The sequence below is a fragment of the Sylvia atricapilla genome, chromosome 20 (assembly GCF_009819655.1).
Source record: "Sylvia atricapilla isolate bSylAtr1 chromosome 20, bSylAtr1.pri, whole genome shotgun sequence".
In the NCBI taxonomy this organism is placed as follows: domain Eukaryota; kingdom Metazoa; phylum Chordata; class Aves; order Passeriformes; family Sylviidae; genus Sylvia; species Sylvia atricapilla.
This window is the reverse complement of record NC_089159.1, coordinates 4,126,614-4,141,059: the sequence shown is the minus strand read 5'-3', so window position 1 is coordinate 4,141,059 and position 14,446 is coordinate 4,126,614. Positions and strand designations below refer to the sequence as shown.

Here is a 14,446-nt window from a genome sequence, read left to right as displayed (position 1 = left end):
GTCAATGTTTCTGTGCCTTTCAGAAGGGAGAGGGTTTTTTTTAGCTGGAAAGTACCTGGTGTTTGAGAAAACTCCTGAGTTGTCCTATTGCTCTGTAGGCAGTGCCTGTTGTACCCTGAGAATGCAGAACTGCAGCATGACAGCTGGTACAATGAGGAATTGTGTGTAATTTTTTCCCATTCATGTCTCCTTCTATCAGCCACAACTCCCCTTGGCATTCAGCTGACTTGGGATGGTGCTTCTCTCCTTCCTGTCTCTATCCTATGCTTCTTTTCCCAGGCCTGGCTCCTTCAGTACGATGAAGGGGAAAAATAAAGCTCCTGAATCACCTTTTATGTTCATTTCCATCTCCTCTGGCAATTCTTGCCCCACACAGGGAGCAGCAGCAGAAATGTGGCCTTGCTTGCTCTTTGGTCTCAGGTTTTTCCTCCCTCCCTGGTCAAACACCCAGTCATTTGATCATGTCGTGGGCAGCTGCTGCTCTTCAGCAAGTCCTCTGGTTTCCTCAGCCCTCCTTCCCAGCCACCACCTCAGCTTCTTTAATATTGCTCTCCTTGCCTTTTGCAACCAGTCTGTGGTTGTCCCCTGGACCTTGCCCTTGTTTTGGCTGCTCCAGGCCTTGCTGTGCTCTGTGGGATCACACCCATCCCTCTATTCTTCCTCTTCTAGACCAACTCTCATGACTGTATGAACTTCCTCAGTGAAAAATTGTCTTTTCCAAGCACTATGGTTCCCTAGCTATGCTGAATCTTAGCTTATTTGCTCTTTTTAAAATATCTTTTTCTTTATTTAAGAGCTCTTCAGGTTCTGTTACTCAGGAAGGAAGATCTCATTGTGCTTCACTCTTGGTATAGAGAACTGCTCATCTACTTCCCAGCCCTGCCTTATACATGTTCAGGCTCAGAGTGGTTTTTTCACAAGAGATTATAGAATTTTGAGGCAGTGAATGTCAGTTACCTATTCATGAGGTTGGCTGACATCTAATTCTTTAATACATTGGTATCTTTATAAACTGAAGTAGCTAAGTGCCTCACAGATTGCCAAAAAAATTCATTGCTGGAAGTTAACTTATGCCTCTTGGAAATATGAGTAGAAAATAGAAGTGTTCCATCTTTTGGCTATCAGAGAAGTTCTGAAAGTTGGTATCAGTTGAGAGCAGGACAGGAAACAGCAGAGCTGTGATCTGGTTCTGTGTGCAGTTAAGGGCCCTGTCTTGTGTCTCTGGCCATGTTAGAGACTGAAAAATAACCAGAATCCTGGATTAAAAAAAAAAAAAAAGTCTGATTTTTAGTTACTTAATAAGCCAAAAGCACCTAATAAGCCTTACCATGTTGAGTCACACTGTGAAGAAATTTAAATTTGGGTGGGATTTTATTAATATTTATCTTGTTATGTTTTGTGGTTTCTGAAAGTGTTTTTTTGGTAAAACTTTGGAGCAAAAATGCAATAACAGAAATTACACATGGGGAAGTGAATTGGAATCAATAACTGGAAGGCACTGGTGGCATTGACTGTGTGTATTGCAGAGAGAATAGCCTGGAGGTGAGAGGGAAGGATTACCTGGGGATCAAACCAAACCAGCATTGTCCATTATAATGGTGTTCCCATGCCTTTAAGCCAGTGACCTGAATAGGCTGTGTGGTTTGTGTTGCATCTTCTGCCAATATATGTTTGTAGCTTACAAATAATTGCAACAAGATTCCCTGTGCTGTTTAAATGGTTGCAAAGGAGAGGAATATGCACAACAAAAGAAGAAACAGTTTTTTCACCGTTTTTGTCAAGTGTTTCAGTGTGTAACTGTTTATGCCCCATACCATGCCTTGGTAGGGTAACTTTGTTATTTGCATGGCTGGTCACCATTAAAATACTCCCCAAGAGAAATGATTTATTTTAATCTATACTGCATCAGTGCTATATGCAAAATGAGGAGGGAGCGCCATGGTTGGTTGCTTTAAAAAAACAAAGCAGTGACTTGCAACCAGTAACGTAGATAAAACCACAGGGTATAATACAATCCTTACATCTGTGTTTTCAGTGTCATTGCCTTAATCTACACAGGAAGAAACACAGAGAAGTGCTAGAAGATATTGCTTAAGCAATAAATATTTTAACCATCTACAATGAATTTTCATGTCCTGTATCCTTTAAGAGAATCATCTTTCCTAAGGCTTTCTGGAGTTCATCTTAGGCTCCCATGGACTTCAGACACAAGAATTGGAACATTCATCTTACATTCACAGCAACCTGTGCCAAAATCTCTCTGATACATTTTATCTGTGGTGTTACTTGGTTTATTTTGGTGAAGTACAAAGCATAAATTTGGCTCTGTTAATTCAAATCATCTGACAGGCTGGCATCTTTTTGTCATAAACTGCAAGTTTTAAATTATCTTTTAAAGATTGGTTTCAAGTAAGGTTTTCTTAATTGCCAGCTTGCAATGTCTGTTTATATCTTCTCCCATGTGAAATTAATGGGAAAGCAATTAGGCAAACTCTGGATTCTGCGCTTGAGTGACGCTTCTAGCTGTGAGGGTATTAGAGCTGTCTGTCTGGTCTTCACAGCTTCTGTTGGAGTCTTAGATGAAACTGGAGATAAAGATGTTAAATCTCAAAGTGCTGCACTAACTCCTGATGTTACACAGTTAAATTTGTTGGAGGCACTGAGGATTGCATTTAGCTGATGATCCATCAGGAGGGGTTGTAATGGCCTGTTACAACTCTAACTACATATTTGCTTACAAGTGAGAGTAAATGTGAGCCTAACCTTATTGTGGGATAGGAATGTTTTCTGATATATTTTTATCTGCAGCTCTAGGTTTTGTACCAGTCTAAGCTCTTCTGTACTGGAAACTGCAGTGCAGTGCAACTCTTTCAGTTGCATTTGTTCAAAACCTGAGTGTGTACAAACACTGGTGGGAAACCTGAGCTTTGGAACTTGCTTTCTAATAGCAATTAAGTTGGTCAGCTTCCCCTGGAGAGTCTGAATGGAAATCAGGATTTCAGAAAGGTCATTTATCACTTACAAATGTCAGTCATCAAGTCTTAAAAAAGTAAGTTCTGCTGCATGACCACACCAATCTCAGTCGCCACAAGGGAGAGTGGGGGACAGAATGAAGGCCAGACTATTTCTTTTGGCAGGCAGCAAGCACTTAGGTTAAACTGATAATCGGACTGTACCCATAGGCTGTGGTTTCATGTTGCAGCTAAGCCAGTCTAGAGGGTTGCTGCTGCTGAAAGAAGTGTTCCTGCTCTCTTCTTCCTGCTCCCACAGCCGTGTTTCCATTTCCTTTGTGCCAGCTCTGCACATTGGACCCATCACTGCACCACTTCAGCTCAGTCACCCAGCTGAGAACTACTCACTGCTGAATTAATTAGTTTAATTAATGTAGTGAAAGGCCAGATAAGCATTAGAGGTGGCATAAAGGAAGGGTGTAGACCACACGGTAGTAATATGAGAGTCCAAGGGTATAGCTCTGACCTTTTTTTTTTCGCAGTTTACTCCGATCTGGGTGTTCATTGCCACGTGTGTGTCAGGTGTGCTCTGTGCTCAGCCAGGTGCTAGGTGTGGTCTGCTTTGGACCTGGTTTGAGACTCACTCCCATCCCACCCTCCAACTTTTTCCTGTGTCACTTGTGATGCTGTCACTGCTGTGAAAAGCTCTCACAGCGTGGTGGGGGTAAAAGGCACATGTGTTCACAGTGAGGTGGGAGTGCTGAGTTACCCTGTCAGATGACCACCAGCACAGAAATTGATTTAAAATGATTGTAACTGCAGGCTTAGTCAAGCCTTCCCATTCTGTACTGCTTAGACCCCTGGAATATTTTAAACGTTATGAAAATTTCATGCTGGAGGAGGTTTTTTTTTTCCTTTTTAACTGTTCAGGAATTCATGTAGTTGACAAGTGGTAGCAAAAAATATGAATATATAGAACCACAGCAGTATTTTCTGTCAAGAAATAGATTCTAGAGGCTTGGGGGAGTACTAGTCTGTTGTTCTCATGGAACCTATTAAATTGCTGTAGAAACCTTACTCCAAGTAATAGGATCTATATCCTGTTCCTTATCAAATAAAGATGTTAATTGTCGTTTATTATTTGTCATACTATATTTATCATCACAATGTCTCCATAAATATATCTGGCAACAGTATTTTCCAGGCCATTTATTAAGATTTATACCCTTTAAGTGGCTACTCTACAGTGCTGTTTTTTCATGCCTACAACCTGCTGCTCTGATAACTAAAATTTTAAAATTAGTATTCCTTAAAAGTAAGTTCTTACCTGTTCTCTTTCCCAGTTTATTCTGTGTATACCAACTTGAGTGGCCAGATTATGAAGCAATGGATAGGGAACCACATTGGGAAAGAATTCAGGTGTTAAATCCCTTTTGTTCTGCTTGTTCACATTCATAACCCTTGAGTTGTGTATGAATAACTGCGATTTCTGAAGTTTTTCTGCTACGTGTGAAATTACTGTAGTGCTGTCTGGTGGCTGTGCATGTGGAAGTGAGTTTCCATGCTCTCGTGATTTTTTCAGGTTTTGAAAATGTCTACAAAGATGCCAATTTGCTTTGAATGGCAGTGTGCTCATACTTGTAGCAACGGTAAATTACAGAAGCCATTGCCTATATAAATTTCACAAACATTGGCTTCTTTTTGGTTTCCTCTAAATCACTTCCTTGGTCGAGCTGTATTTTACTTTTGTTACCTTCCTTTGAATTTTGAAGTGTGTTAGGTTCTCATTCATTTGTTCTTTCTGCTCAGGAATTGGGAGCCAGAGTACCTGGGGTGGTCTGTAGCCTGAATGCTCTCAAAGCTACACCTCAATTCTTGGCCCCATGACAAACAGCAAGAGGGCATGAGATCTCAGATTAGTGGTGTCTGGGGGAATTTTGGAATTAATGTAATGGTTTTCTTTTATATATTAACTTGCTTCATCAAAGAGAACAATGCAGTAGGGTTGTTTTGTGTTGTTTTGCTGGTTGTTTTTTTCCTGAGAGTTGAGTCATACTTTATTCCCATTTTTCTGCCTGAAGAGGACAGGCTTTAATAAATCTGTAGGCGAAGTGATAAACATATAATAAGGAGTCACAGGGATTTTTTTCCCCTCCCACTGCAAATGAGTCAGCAATTAAATTATCTTGAAAGAAAATCAGTCTGTTGTCTGGGTTTAGCAAATGTTTACATTTTAAGAGAACAGTTACATTAGTGGTGCTCAGAGTGCAAATTGTGTAGGGGGTCTCCTATAAAATGAAATGCATATCAGCATCTCTCCCTAAATGACTCTTAATCTGAAATATTTTTATTTGATCAGAACAGCAGATTTCTGGTGATTTACTAAAACGAAGACAATATCCTCAACCTAAATTTTCTTTTACTGGGAAGACACACTGAAAACCTCACTGTCAAGTGGAACTGCCACGTGTAATCCAGTTCTGGATTTTCTGGTTATATCATATAAATGATGAGATGTGCTAGTGTGGAAAAACTTGGCAGAAATATTCCTGTGTAAATACGAAGGCTCATTCATATTTTCAGTCTTGCTCTGGTCAGGAAGATACATATGACTTGATATTTTTGGAGACTTGTTTTCAAAGGCTGTGGAGGGGAATAGGTGGCTGTGCTGGAGGTCTGGTTCCAGGCTGGAGGAGCCTCCGTGTCTGCTTAAAACACCTTCTGTTGGTGTTTCCCTTGCAGGTAATGAGGTGGGACAGGCTGGTGAAATGAAAGGGGCATTTGACACAGCTGCATTGTTTGAGCTCAGGTGTGTGAAATGCTCAGAAAGCTTTGCCGAGCTTTTTTGGTCACTTCAGGCTGTGCCTGCAGGGTGTAGAGATCTACCTAGGCTGGCCTGGAGCTGGCAGTGGTGCAGTCCAGCTGTGAACCTCTTGGGGAAATGTGCCCAGTTCTTGGGGGCTTCACCTTCCCCAGTTTTGTGCTGCCATCACCCTGCTCTTCTTTGCTCAAGCAGTGACTGGTCTGAGTAAATGCCCAAGGGCTGTAGAGTAAATAACCCCCTCCATAAATCCAAGGAGACACTGAGCAATTTTGGTTTGGAGTTGGGGTTTTTTTGTGTGCATGATTTTTTTGTGGTGTTGTGTTTTGGGGCTTTTTTTTTTCTTTTTTTTTTTTCTTTTTTTTTTTTTGTTGTTGTTGTTGTTGGTTCAGGGGTTTTTTGTTGTTTTTTTTTCAAATTGATCCTCTTGAAAAGAGCAGATATAGAAATGAAAAATTGTTAAAGCAAGGGGAATGAGATTCAAGCACTAAGGGAACAGGGAAAATACTGGTGATTGTGATGAAATTGGTAACTCTGTTCTCTCCATTTCGTGTCACTGTAGATGAATTCAAAGTTCACCAGACTGTAGCTTGCTGTTGACTTTTGAAATACTCTGATATGCATTCAAGCTTAGCAACACCACATTTCTGAGGAGATTCACTGGTGGTAGCAGCAGGATACAGCCAAAATCCTTCCCAAAGGATTCCATTATTGGTGTTGTCTGGTTGACTTTTCCAACTCCGTGATTCATCCACTGCTGCCCTATTTAAATTATTCAAAGAATTGATAAAGCACAGGGTGTGGTTGATTTTCTTGGGAAAAAATTGCTAACCAATAGTGTTTTCCTGAAATTTCTTGGACGAATTGTTCTCCCCACCAAAACATCAGTAGCAGAGATGAAATAGAGTGAAAACTAATGATGATAAAACTTCTTGTGCATTAAGTTGGGACTTCTGTGAAGAAGAACTGTGCAGAACTGAGAGTTCTGATGGCAGCTTAGTTAAAAGGAGAGAACCAGCTACTATGGTGAGCAGGGGTGTACAAAAAGCCAGGCTATAATGATGGAGGTAGGAGACTGTCCTAGGGAAGAAATGATGCTTTTGGCAAATGAAAAGAAACTGTTGGAAAAAAATTGAAGCTGACTTCTGTCAGCATGGACATCCATGTTTAAGTGCATTCCCGTGATACTTGGTGGGAGTGAGCACTGTTCCATTGCAGTCCAATGTAAATAATGGTTAACGAAGCGTTAATTTAGAACCAGACTGAAGTTAACCTGGGGTCAGAATGACTGAGTGTATAGAAGAGCATTCCTTGTCGCATGAAGTGGGCTTACCGAACTGAAGTCAGGTGTGATTCTCCTTTACTGAGTGAAATGGAGTGTCATGAGATGGAGATTTGGACCTCAGGAAGCAACTACCTGGTTTTGTGTCCAGGAAAGAAGATGAAGGAGGCAATGACAAAGCAAGGAAGTAGTTAACACATCGTGAGTGCTGTGAAAAGGGAGAAAAAGTGGGAAGTGGAAAAAAAAGGGGGAAGGAGAAACTGTGTGTTTGCCTTCTTTTCCTTGCAATTGTGCATGAAGATGTTTGCTGTGCTGTTGGGGAAAATAACTTAGTTGTTACTGCATATGGCTGTTTATCTCTGCAGGTTTAATTAAGCTGTTTAAAGGACTTTTGTTTTCTCCTCCCCTTTTCACTTGTTGTCTTCTTGTGGCTGCCTCGTCCCTGGAAGTGTCCAAGGCCAGGTTGGACAGGGCTTGGAGCAACCTCATCTAATGGAAGGTGTCCCTGCACAAGCCAGGGGGTTGTAATGAGATGATCTTTAAGGTCCCTTCCAGCCCAAACCATTCTGTGATTCTTGATTGTATTATAGAAGAGAGTCTTCCCATTTATTCAAACATCTGATTTTCTTCAGATTTTAATTACTTTAATTTAGTCATGGCTTTTCATTTTCTCTCTAAGATCCTTAATGTAGGATGTCACAGAGTGTTTAGCATAAAAAAGAAAAATAAAGAATAGGAATAGGCAGTACTGAGATTACAGGCTATAGTGGAATAATGTTTGTCATTCAGCCTCAATTAAAAATAACATTACTTTCAAACTTTAATAATATATTGCAAACTTTCACTTGATGTTAATAGAGTATTTATTATGTGGTTAGATGTTGGTAACATGCAATGCTCGGCTGAATATTTTTGATCCTGCCCTTGCTGATTTCCTGTAATAAATATAAAGCTTCTGTAACAGATATGATGCAGCAAGGCTCAGATCTTCATGGTGATATCTGCATTTGTCAGTAACACCAAGTTTTTATGGATTTGGCCTTAAATTGGTACTGGATTGTTTGCCTGCGAATGTTCAGTCAATAGAGAACAAATTGTGGATGTCAAATAACCTTCAGCTGCACAATCAGCCAGAAACGGCTGGATGAATGCAGCAGTGTCTGAGAGCTGCACTGCCCGAAATGGGGAACTGCCTGAGCTCCTTCTGCACAGCAGCTCAGCGCTGGTGCTGCTGGGGGGCAGATCCTGGGCCAGGGCACAGCTGTGGGGCAGAACCCTCTGGTTTGCCCCTTGCTGGGGTTGAGTTCTCCTCTCCACACACAGTGAAAAGCTCCGAAAGAGGTGACCTGTGACAGTCCGAGGTGTTTGGTGCCACTCCGAAAAAGAAGGTGGTAAGTGAGAAGTCAGGCGTCATTCTGTGTCCTCAAATCAAAGAAGGAAAGTGTGTGACCAGTGAGCCATTTGGCCCAATAAATAAAATGCTTGGTGCTTGCAAATGCAAGTTTGAGAAAAGCAAGTAATTCTTTTCTTCCTATTTTGGGTTTTTTTTTTCCCTCTGGTTTGGTCTGCTGCTGCTGGATAGCTGTGTGTAAGGGCAAATGTTTTTTCTTGAAAATAAAGCAACCCCATTTCGTAAGTCAGGAATTGCTTCTGTTTAACATGTTTGTTCAAAGAGCCCTAATCTGTTCCTTAGCTTCTGAGTGCCTTATGCAAACAGCTGGGTTGGGGTGTATTGTCAGAGGGGGGGTTGGTTGTTCTTTTTTCATCAAATCCTGTTGGAGTAAAATAAAGAAAAGCTTTTTGCAGTCTATATGAACAACCTGGTGGCAGACTTAGATTAAAAGTTTATGTAGTAGTTAGTACTGGCTCCAGTATGATGTCATGATAGATGAAAATTAGTGCTCATAGAAAATACTAGAAAGTCATAGTAGAAACTCATACTCATAGAAAAAAGTATTTTTCCATACTTCAGTCTCAAGCAATCATGACAGCAAAAAAAAAAGGTAGTAAACGACAGAAACTATATATTTTCATGTCCAAAAAGTTGATTGTACATGTAGGATTTTTTCTACTCTCTCTTCATATTTCAGCTGTGTTGGACTGAACTCTTGATGTCATGTTTGACTCTTTAAATATCAAGCAGAAAGCTCTATGGCATTAATTTTATAAATAGACCTGGTACTCAAAAATAGTCTTATTGATAATCAGCTTTGTCTGTCTTAGTTCTGGAATGATCGCTACATGTTTGTGTAACTGGAAACTGTCATACATAAAATTTAATCCTTTTTGCAGCTGATCTGCGGGACATATAAATAACTACTCAATAAGAAATGTGTGTTTGTTCCACTGTTTTCCTAGAGCTGGAATTTCGCTGTGCAGTGGGTTAAGAGAAAGCTGTATCTTTGTTCACTAGAGTTTCTTTTCATGTATTGCAGCAGTTTCATGGTTCTCCTGTAAATCGATGGCTCTGCTCTGAACTGGATTTTGCTGCGCTTCTTTTGAGTTCTTCTCCATGGTTAAGGCACATGATGACACTCACAGCGCTCTGCTGCATGTCAGTGCTCCAGAGGAGATGGGGATCCCTGTGTCTGACCTGGAAAGTCTGCAAAATCTGTGTTCCTAGCTAGAAATAAAGCTAGTGATTTGATAGACACCTCTAACTCTGACATCTGTAGTCTATTTAGCCTCATAATTTGTGAAAAAAACGCTATTTTAAATTGCTGGCCAAAAGGATTTTTTGTTTGGATTTTTTTGTTTAGTTTGGCACATAATTTTTAATTGAAAGTTTTCTCGGCGTTAAGAAACTGGGTCTTCAGGGATTTTGTTTGTTTCTTGACGCCTTCGGGCCCTAAATAGGGAATTAGGTGCTGAGGGTACCGCAGTGAGGAAATCCAGAGCGTTGGGTGTGTGCCAGCGGATCCCGTTTCAGTGGGGCACAGCGCTGCCCATGCCCGGCTTTGTTTACTCCTCACCCTCGTTAAACATTGATAGCTGCCCCTGGCAGCTCGGGGAACACTGACTCTGCAAAAACGCACCTCTTGCTTTTGGGGCAACCTTCAAGTTGCTAGCTTGTGATGGCAACTTGAGTTTGCTTTTTCAGCTCTGTTAACAGGCCTGGGGTGAGTTGGACCTGAATTCTGAGTGGAAATGAAGTGATAAATGACAAAGGGCTAATTGGAAATCTATGAAGGAGTTAATTTCCTGCCATTGACTCCAGTGCATTTCCAGGTGGACTTTAATCTGTGCCGTGCAGCCCGAGGGTACCTGTGCCTGGCAATCTGGGCTTGGGATCACACTTGCATTTTGGGAAGTCTGTATGGCTTTTGTACGAATTGTACCTCTGAAAAAGAAAATAATATCTTTGTGAAGTTAATCACTTAGCAGAAAAAGTGGTAGTTGTTAGGGTATCTCAGAAAATAAACTTTTTCTCGCTTTTACTTCTTATGCAGGTACATTTGAGGGGGTTGAAGTTGACCTCTAGAGCCTATTGTCCTCAAGCTTGTGCCTTGTCTCACTGCAGTGGGGATGTGCTGAGGTCTGTCCTGACCTGTGTATGTAGCACAGGTGGTAAAACAACTTTAAACTTTGTATAGAATCAAAAGAACAATGTTAGTCCACAGTTGCAGTGATGGATGACCTGCAGTTGAGATCTTTAACCGCTTGGTTTTTTGGATGCCTGCAGCTGCCAGAGCTCAGTTGTGGAGGAGGTTGATTATTTAGTTATTTATTTATTACCTTTTAGACATAACTACCAGGCTGCAGAGAGGGGGGGAATACTGTAAAAATGTAAATACTTAAATTTCATTTCCTTCTTGGTGACTCTGCCCTCCCTCTTTCTGTTTGGGTGGGAGGATTTAAAAAGGATGAGTCTGTTGTTTACCCAGTTTAAAGCACTTGAACATTGTGCTCTTGAGGTGTCTTCTTGCCCTTCCATTCCATCCTCAGCAGAAGCAACTCACACCTTCAGAAGAAATACAGCTTGGGTGCTTTGCACTTTCTGATGGGAGCAGCAGCACAGCTGCCACTGTCTCTCTGCTGAAGGAAGATGGAAAGGGAATTAAGTAAATAAGGAATGCTCGAGTCATCTTTGAGGGCAGGAGAGTTGAGTCTGCAGTTGATTTAACTTTTGGGATTACTAACTATAGAAACAGTTTATTTTTGTGGTCTTCAAAAGAGTGTGTCCAAGGTGAATGATGTCCACATTTCTCATTGTTCAGCTGGAATGTGTGCTTGAGGCTCCAGGGTGGTACCTATGGATGCAGAGCTGCCTGGCTGCTCCTGGCACACAGCTCCCTCAGGCTCTAGTGCCTCCAGGAGTTTCCCTTCAGGAGCTGAAGCTGAGCCCAAGCCCAGCTCCTTAGGGCCAGCAGAGCTGTTCATGGGGTGTGGAGCAGAGCCACTGTGGCTGCGGGATCTGCATCACACAGGACTGGGGGAGTGGAAACACAAGCAAACCCTTTCCCTTTGCAAAACTTCAGCAAGAGATCAAAGGCAACCCTTTAACCTTGGGAAGTGTTTTTCCTACCCAGGCCTGGTTCCACATGTGCTGTTTCATCCCTGGTTTTGATCCAGACACTCTCTGAACTCACTTGAAGCTTTGCTCTCAGTGTGTCTTTGCTGCAGGTTCCTTTCATTTTCTGGAGAACACTCCTGTGCAGTTGGCTTTGAACTCTCCACACAGGGGGGCTGCTGGTCAGAAAAACCTATGTGTTTGTATTCAAAGTGATAAAAAAAACTCCAAAGTTAGGATTTTTTGTAAAAAAGCAACATTAAAATTTTGTCAGTCCTATATCTGCATGTATCTTTTATTCAGTACAGAGCTGAACAGATTAAATGCTGCATTTTATAACACCATAAGCTCTTGTAACCAGCAATCAGTAAAACATACCTGAGCTCTTAAAAGGTCCTTTTGATGGTGTCTGCTCTTGCTCTGTATCATCTGGTACCAAAAATAACTGGCCCCATCTCAATGGCGTTGCCACCACTGCAAGCTGCAGAGCTGATTCCAGCTGTTTGTGAGTCTGAATGTTTGATGCTGAAGTCGTGTAGTCTTTGGATTGTGTTTTCACTACTTGATTGTGGTGGAAGTGTTGGATGGGATGATGCACAAGCACCTCTGATGGATCAATATTTAGTGTATCTAGTCTGTGCTATATAGAGGCTATAACTGAGGTGATTCACTTTGCGCAGCAGAGTTGGAACATGCCCACAAAATGGTTCTGCAGAGCACACAGAGAGGAACTCATGTAGAGGAACTTTGGGTTTTTTTCCCAGTTCATTGCAGCAGGGAGATGCATTTTGTTCTGGCTCATCAGTCTTTTCTTTCTATTTTATATTTGAATTCTGAGGTGTGCAAGTTGAAACTGCCACCTGCAGCAGAACCTGAGGTGCAAAGCAGTGGACATAGCACATGCAGAAAGATTGGTGGTTGTATGGTGTCTTTATGTCATCATACAATGGTATCATATGGGGTTTTTTCCAATAATAAGCGTGTTATAACAATCTTTGTAGACTTCCTACTCTTCCTTCTTTTGTTGTACCACCAGATGAAGGGCTGATATGGTAAATTCTGGAAAACAGAGTGATGTATGTGCACCCTTGAGGATTTTTATCTGCTGGGAATGAGGGAGAGTTTGATATTACAATCAGTTAATTCTCTATAGATTGTGGTCATCCTCTGGCAAACTTCTCCATATGTAATCTGGTTCACCTTTTGGTTAACATGCAGAACTGAAGACTGAATTGATGATGGCACCTAATTTTTAGTTTACAGGGTTTCCTTCCTGTGCTTTGCCCTTTCATAGCTGTTGGCTGAGTTGTTGTCACTTTGTTTTCTTTCACCTCAGCGTTTGAGCACTTGGGGCTTTATTGCTCAGCCCTTACACACTTCACAGGGAAAAAAACCATCACCAGAATTATTTCTATTTCTTCCTTCGTTGTATATACCAAAGTGTGGTTTTCTTTGGAAGATTGTTCTCTGCAGAGTTCCCTGCCACATTCCCTCTAGTTCCCTAGAGATGTTTAACTAGAATTTGGTGTCACAGTCTTAAGTAAACGTACCTTCCTTTGTTCCTTAAAGGACTGGCTAGTTTTCCTCATTATCATGGGGCAACAGCAGAGCTAATGAGTAAAGATATTTAAAAAAGAGTAAGCCTCAAACCTCAGCCTTGCAGAATGGGATGTCTGGATCACTGTTAGTGACGTGCCTTATCTTCTGCTTTATTTTTAGATGCTCTTCTACAACGGGTAGCAGAATTGGAAAAGGTCAATGCAGAATTTCTGCGCACAAAGCAGCAACTTGAGCAAGAATTTAATCAAAAGAGAGCAAAATTTAAGGAGTTATACCTGGCTAAGGAAGGTAAGTCCTCAGCTCTCTGCATTATGCTAAAGTTTATTGAACTTCATCTTCAAATAATCCCTGTACGAACCATATTCTTTTAAACAGTTATAATAAGAATGTAAGATATTCAGTAGGTGACTATTGAGCATCCTAGGATGAACTTTAGAATTAAATTTAAAGATTCACCTCATGGTTAGGAGCCAGAGCAACTTAATGTCCATGAGGAAATGCCACCAGTGATTTTTAATACTTATTTCCTGAATTCAAGGTGTGCTCTCTGAGCAGGAGCTGATCTGGCAAAGGGAAAGACATAGCCTGGATGCTGTGCTGTTTGTACTCTGTGGCTTTTTTTTAATGTAGCATTTATTTGTCTTAAATTTCCATCTGAGGTAGGCTGTAAGCAGGCAAATGTTATAAAAGTTTTAATACCAGCCAAGGGCATCTATTTCAATAACACAATTTGTAGGAAAATCTAAATCATATGAGCTCAAATATCTGAAGGATCAGAGAGTGGAGATAGCTGTTCTGAGAGCCAGATTGATTTTTCTAATTCTGATGATTTTCCTGTCTTTAACATATGAAAGCAGAGCCAAAACATAATGCATTAAGACTGCAGCTGCTGTATAAGCTTATGAGAGCAGAAATCCAACAGGCATAATGAAGATCAGATCATACAGCAAGCCTATTTACTTGTGTTTCTAAGGCTGGATGAAAGGAAATTTAAGATACAAGACCCTACTGATGAGATCAGCAATAATTCTCCTATTCTGGTACAGTCAAAAAATATAAAATAAATTGTGATGGGGAAGAAAAAACACCCCAACTTTCATGGATACTGAAGTAAAAAGACACCAGAGGAGAATGTACAAGCAATTATATTTTCTTTTTTTACCCCCCTCAATGGTTTTTTCCCCCTCCCTGTTTCCAAGACCCTTTCCTAAATGTACATAGGGGCTGTTTGTGTACATCTTTAGTTCTGTCATTTGAAAACTAAGAGTATTAATGCTGCAGAGTTTTTTACAAAAGGATTAATGTGTAATGTGGTTTTTACA

General features: G+C 41.0%; 1 protein-coding gene across 1 annotated transcript in view; it reads left to right on the top strand.

The window, feature by feature from the left end:
* The window catches only part of RABEP1 (rabaptin, RAB GTPase binding effector protein 1), a 47,235-nt gene that overhangs the window by 4,877 nt on the left and 27,912 nt on the right, over positions 1 to 14,446 (top strand). The window contains exon 2 of the mRNA XM_066333191.1: positions 13,284 to 13,412. Coding sequence (XP_066189288.1) covers positions 13,284 to 13,412 — 129 coding nt within the window. The remainder of the gene's footprint in view (positions 1 to 13,283; positions 13,413 to 14,446) is intronic.